This window comes from Poecilia latipinna, unplaced genomic scaffold, assembly GCF_001443285.1.
Source record: "Poecilia latipinna isolate Pla-1442-1.1 unplaced genomic scaffold, P_latipinna-1.0 Scaffold467, whole genome shotgun sequence".
NCBI lineage: Eukaryota > Metazoa > Chordata > Actinopteri > Cyprinodontiformes > Poeciliidae > Poecilia > Poecilia latipinna.
In genome coordinates this window covers 149,411-155,948 of record NW_015113083.1, presented here as the reverse complement: position 1 = coordinate 155,948, position 6,538 = coordinate 149,411, and the positions used below count along the sequence as shown (strand labels likewise).

At 48.0% G+C, this 6,538-nt stretch overlaps 1 protein-coding gene across 1 annotated transcript in view; it reads left to right on the top strand.

Annotated features, from left to right (window-relative positions):
* The window catches only part of slc40a1 (solute carrier family 40 member 1), a 15,374-nt gene extending 9,678 nt beyond the window's left edge, over positions 1–5,696 (top strand). Inside the window, exons 5-8 of the mRNA XM_015039317.1 lie at positions 547–673; positions 826–1,071; positions 1,785–2,420; positions 3,041–5,696. Of these exons, the coding sequence (XP_014894803.1) occupies positions 547–673; positions 826–1,071; positions 1,785–2,420; positions 3,041–3,351 (1,320 nt within the window). The 3' untranslated portion in view covers positions 3,352–5,696. The remainder of the gene's footprint in view (positions 1–546; positions 674–825; positions 1,072–1,784; positions 2,421–3,040) is intronic.
* The last annotated feature ends 842 nt before the right edge of the window (positions 5,697–6,538 follow it).

Here is a 6,538-nt window from a genome sequence, read left to right as displayed (position 1 = left end):
TAACAAGAGCCAACGATCGCCGATCATCGATCATGCACTTTTTCACGGAAATCGGCCCGATTATGATCGGTGACCGATCGATCGGCACACCTCTCGTTTTTTTTTTTTCTGATTAATCGTCATAAAAATCCATTAATTGACAGAATCAATAGACTAAATGATTAGTTGTCATAATTGATTAATCATTAGAATATTTAGTTGTCAGAATAATCTGTAAAATTGATTAATCGTGTTAAAATACTGGTTGGTTGTGTTCTGTTGTGCATTTCCGTGTTGGTTTAACGTCCTCTTCATGTGATCACATCCTTCCTTCAAACATCCCACAATCCTTCACTGCATCATCATCACATGACCAGGTGCCTCCTGAAACACAACGATGGAAACAAACATCGGCTTTTAATATCAGTTTTACTCGTCAGACGACATGTTAATGCAGAAGTTTGTAGTTTTGTTGCATTTAATGAATGTAGGAAAAATCAGCTTTGTCAGGATTGAACCGCAGTCAGAGGAGTTCAGAGGTTAAATCCTGGTGTGTTTCTCCTGCAGACCGTCTGCTACATCCTGGTCATCAGCATCGCCAACGTGGCCAACCTGGCCAGCACGGCCACCTCCATCACCATCCAGAGGGACTGGGTGGTGGTGGTGGCCGGCCAGGACAGCAGCAGCCTGGCCGGTGAGTTTCCGCTCGTATCTCTGAGTGTCAGACTTTGGACCGCCGCGCTGCTGACTCGCTCTCATTGCTTTATGTCCTCCTGATTGTTCTGAGCTATTTAAGAGATTTGCTGCGGTGAACCCGCTGACCCAATGGCGTTTCCCCTCCCGCAGACATGAATGCCACGGTGCGGATCATCGACCAGCTCACCAACATCCTGGCGCCCATGCTGGTGGGCCAGATCATGGCGTTCGGCTCGCACTTCGTGGGCTGCGGCTTCATTTCCGGCTGGAACCTGGCCTCCATGTGCGTGGAGTACGGCCTGCTGTGGAAGGTTTACCAGAAGACACCGGCGCTCGCCCTGAAGGCCGGACACAAGGAGCCGCAGCACGAACTCAAGCAGCTCAGCCCCCACAAAGGTACCGGCGCCCTGACCTCTGACCCCACACACACACACACACACACACACACACACACACACACACACACACACACACACACACACACACACTTTCTGCTCGACCACTTCGTCCCATTCATGCAGTTTGCAGTGGAGTTCTACAACCAGACTGAGAAAAATGATTTGATTATGAGGAAAAGGCGAAAATACAAGAAAAAATCAGGATATCAGAAAAAATGGTAAATAGTCAAAATATGAAAAAAGTGATAATAATGAGAATAAAGTCATAATACGAGAATGAGCAAATTGTTTGAGATCAGTTGTAATATTACAAGAAGATGAAATAAAACAAGTCAGTACTAAGAATAAAGTTTGAATATGAGAAAGTTGTAAAAACAGAAGTAGAAATATTTTAAATCTCTTATACAAAATGTAATTAAAAATAAAACTGAAGAATCCTGGGCATCTTGTGAAGTTATACTTTGATAGATTTTTCTTTAATTTTTATTATTTAATAATAAGGAAATATTTATTCTCAGACTTAAATGATCAGGAATCTGAGAGAACAGAGAAAATCGGATCAGATCTGGCTGATTCTTATCGAAGCTCTTTTTTCTCATTTAACGACTTTTTTCTGTTGATTTTGCGACTTTTTCTTCTGGTAATATTAAGCCTTTATTCTCATAATTTAAACTTGTGACGCTGATCCAAAGCTTCCCGTTTCCCTGACAGACTGTGAGAACGGCCAGAGTCCTGAGGAATCGTCTCAGCCGCTGATGGACGCCGTGGCGCCCGGCGCCGCGGAGCCCGGCGAGGCGGCGGGCTGCTGCGGCGCGGCGAGCCAGCCGCTGCGGACCTTCAGGGCCGGCTGGGTGGCCTACTACAAGCAGGACATCTTCCTGGCCGGCATGTCGCTGGCCTTCCTCTACATGACGGTGCTGGGCTTCGACTGCATCACCACGGGCTACGCCTACACACAGGGCCTCAACGGCTCCATCCTCAGCCTGCTGATGGGCGCCTCCGCCATCTCCGGCATCTGCGGCACCGTGGCCTTCACTTGGATCCGCAAGAAGTGCGGCCTGATCCGGACGGGCTTCATCTCCGGCACGGCGCAGCTCTGCTGCCTCCTGCTGTGCGTCTTCTCTGTCTTCGCCCCCGGAAGCCCCTTCGACCTGAGCGTGTCGCCCTTCCAGGACCTGTACACCCACCTGATGGGGGAGCAGAGCCTGCCGGAGGCCGAGCACAGCCTGGGCGCCGCCTTCAGCACCAACGCCACCACGCCGCCGCCGCCGGCCCACGAGCCGCCGCCGCTGCAGTCCTACATGTCCGTCAGCCTGCTGTTCGCTGGCGTCATCGCCGCGAGAGTCGGTGAGCAGATCCCCGTTCCCTAAACCGCCGTTCCCTCATCCTTTCTTCACTTTCTCCTGCTAAGCTGCCAGACTTTCTTTAATCTCTGCTAATCCCAGTCTCTCTGTGGACTCCGGCTGGCGACCTTTGACCCAGTCCTCAGTGGGTCCTGGTGCAAAAAAAAGCAGCAAAAACAAAAAAACTCCTTATTTTAAGACCAAGAAAAAATACTTTAATTACAAGATTAAAGTCGTAATATGAGAAAAAATATACAAAATAAAATAATAAGAAGAATGAAATTAGAATAAGAGAATAGTAAAGATTTTAACGTTGTAATAATTATAGATGTTGAGATTCTGAAGTCAAATCAGTCAGTGATTAATAATCTGATAGTCCTGATAATCTGGAGCTGGTTGGATTCAGTTTGCTGCGTCGGCATGTTTCCTTCCTCTCCTGATAAAGTGAGCGGCCGTGCCGCGGCGGCGTGGGGTCGGCGTGCCGCGTATCTCCTCCGGATGACGAAGTCATATTTGCAACCTTTGAAGCCAATAATGTTCCAGAATGAGCCACTGCAGAGTGAAGTGGCTTTAATGAGGCAGTAAATCAGACTGGAACCAACTGCTGCTTCCTCTGCCCTGCAGGTCTGTGGTCCTTTGACCTCACCGTGACCCAGCTCATCCAGGAGAACGTGATCGAGTCGGAGCGCGGTGTGATCAACGGCGTCCAGAACTCCATGAACTACCTCCTCGACCTGCTGCACTTCATCATGGTGATCCTGGCGCCCAACCCCGAGGCCTTCGGCCTGCTCGTCATCATCTCCGTGTCCTTCGTGGCCATGGGTCACGCCATGTACTTCCGCTTCGCCTTCAAGAGCCTGGGCAGCCGCCTCTTCCTGTGCTGCTCGCCGGAGCAGAAGGCGGAGACGGACGCCTCGCCCCCCACCACCGTGTAGAGCCGCCATTACAGAGACTCTGTCCCAGCCGGACCGCCCTGCCTCTCATTCACCCAACTAACACCAACGCTTGTAGCTGTTAGCGTCCTGATTGTAGCTGTTAGCGTCCTGATTGTAGCTGTTAGCGTCCTGATTGTAGCTGTTAGCGTCCTGATGCTGGATAGACGGGTTAGCGTCACAGAAAACTAGCTTGTAGCTTTAGCTAAGACGGGGTTTGCTTATTAACACATAGTTTAGTCGAGGCTCCGCCTCCTCCATTCGACCCGAGGTACGACGTCCTCCCGTTGGCCGGCCGTACGCGGCGGCGGCGGACGGTCAGGGAAGCGGGCGATGGGGCGCGGGTTGAACGCCTCTCGCCGGTGCTGCGGAGACGCCTCCTACTTAACCAAACTCTCTGGCCTCTTAAAGGGTCCGACTATATTTATTCACTAACTTTATCAGCAGTATTGTGTTTTTCTTGTGCCAAACAAGAACTCGCGCACCGCAATAATAGCTCTTAGTTACCAAAGTCTGGTGAAAAAGGAAGTGAGGGAAGCCAGGTCTCTGCAGTACGTCTCCGCGCCTGCGGGTGGCAGCACCACCGCAGGCAGGCTGAGCTCTTTCTCCCATTACAAGAGAAGAATATCGTCTTTTCAGGTAGTTTGCAATAATGTTTCAGTTCTTCAGTGATTTCTGTTGTGATTGTCGTTACTCAGGCACTTTATGTGATTGACGTTTGTCATTCCACTCTGATCATCGGGCACTCGTTCAGTTTTTTAGTTTCTTTTTGCACAAAGTTGAAGCCCCGCCCACTAACCACGGTCTGCCCTCAGTCACGAGTCGTCTGCGGTGGAAGACAACAAAGGCACATATTATAAACACTTAGCAGCGCGTTCGCCAGGAGAAACTGCCAGTTCCTCAAATTACAAACGTCTCCATCAGCCACACTGACCAGCTGTCACTTCCTGTCGCTGAAGCTTCATGTCAGACAGATTCGTCGTTCTTTGTTTTCCTGAACTTGGTTTTAAGAAATGGTCTTCAGAAAAGACTCAACAGTTTTCTTTGGACTTTGGCTGTTGATAATTTGTTGCAGTTCACAGAGTTTTCCTTTAGCCTGAAGCTAGAAACAGCTCAGGCTGTGGTTCACACCTGGAGGCCGTAGTCCTGCTCTGATGACCTTTGCCTCATGTCAAAGGTCATCGTTTATTGGTCTCAAGGCCACTAGAGCCAATAACACCTTTTTAAGAAAAAGACCCTCATGCAGATGAACAGAAGAAAATTCAACCTGTATGATTCAGTTATAATCCTTCTGAGGTAAACTCAGCCAGAGTCCAAAAAACCCAAAAGCTTCAGAAAGCCTGAAGAACTATTGATCAAGACCAAAATAAGCTGCTGATCAAGTCAAACTTAGAATCTTTGGACCCAAAATGCTTTTCATTTTGCATCCAAACAGATCAAGTTCTTTTAAATTTTAGATGGTCTTGAGTAAAACTCTGCAGACTTTCTGGAGGTTTTTCTTTCTTTGGACCTTTGCTGCCGTTTCAGCTGAGCATGAGGCTAACCTCAACATTCTGGCTCCAACAGAACCTGAACAAATGTTTTTACTGGGACTTTATTTGAGTTCTGGGCTGAAAATAAGTAAAAAAGCAAAGAAAGTCCAATGAAAACTCCAGAAAGTCTTTAGAACCAAGTGTAGACTGGTTTAAAAGATGACACAGAGGTAAAATATGAAGAATTTGTGGCAGAATCGGAACCTTTGCTAGTTAAATCTGGTCAGAATAATCCAGATTATTGTGGTTTTGGGCGATGCGAGTCGATATAAGCTACAGAGCAAATCAAGATGAATGAATATTTAACCCCAAAGGTCTGAACAGTTCTTTACCTTATAAATAAAACTTTATAGCTTTATCCGCTTCCTGTCTGTGTCTGAACGCCTTACTGGAAACCTGCCGACCGCCGCGTAACGCACACAGAACCGAACCGGGTCATCAGAACCGGCCCGGAGCGGAGCAGAACCGAGGGAGTCCTAGTCAGGATTATCACTCACTAACTCCATGTTAACATCAGGTCTGAGTCGACTTTAGCTTAGAGGAATAGAAATAAATATGAACCGTTTGTTTTTTAACTGTTTTTATATCTTGTTGTTTCTGTGCTAATTTGTGCTTTTATTGCATTTTATTTGAAAACACCTGCTCTAATCTCCTTTACTTTAATATATATATGTGTGTGTGTGTGTGTTGTATATAAACATACAGTATTGTAGTTTTTTAGTTAAGAGCGTGAAATCATAAAGGAATCAGGTTTGTGTAAAAATCACACTCCAGTAGATGAAGAGGTTCAGAAATAAAGAACTGGATGAAAACCAGGCTGTGTGTCGAGTCTTCAGTGTGTGTGTGTGTGTGTGTGAGCTCTCTGAAGGTATCCAGTGTCAAAGTGCTGAAACTGGACTGTAACCAGAGCTGAGAGACAAAGACTGACCTGGATTCGCTCAGTGATGGCGGAGGAGTCTAGTTCAGCAGGAACGACCTGCAGATTCGACTCCGACTTTCATGAACTCGACTCCTTACCGACGGAAAGAGGAGCTAAGAAAAGGCTGAGTCACGATGATAAATTTAGCTGGACAATAAATTGTCCCAGAAGTTACTGTGATAAACAATAATATTGTTGTTTTGAGACCATTTTAACTAATGTGAAGATAATTACAAAAGAATGCAAGAACACAAAAAGCAATAAAAGGACATCTGGCGGAGTCCCCTGTGAGGCCGAGCTTTAACTCCCATCTCCAGCAGAACTTCGAACACGTTCCTGGGCAGGTGGGGGACATTGAGTCTGAGTGGACCATGTTCTGTACCTCCATTGCTGAGGCGGCTTATCAGAGCTGCGGCCACAAGGTTGTTGGTGCCCGTCGTGGCGGCAACCCTCGTTTCCGTTGGTGGACACCTTCGGTGAGGGATGCTGTCAGGCTGAAGAAGGAGTCCTATCGGGCCTTTTTGGCCTGTGGGACTCCAGAAGCAGCTGATGGGTACCGGCGGGCGAAGCGGCATGCGGCTCGGGTGGTCGCTGAGGCAAAAACCCGGGGGTGGGAGGAGGTTGGAGAGGCCATGGAGAAAGACTTCCGCACGGCTTCGAGGCGATTCTGGTCCACCATCCGGCGTCTCAGGAGGGGGAAGCAGTGCAGCACCAACACTGTTTATAGTGGGGGTGGTGT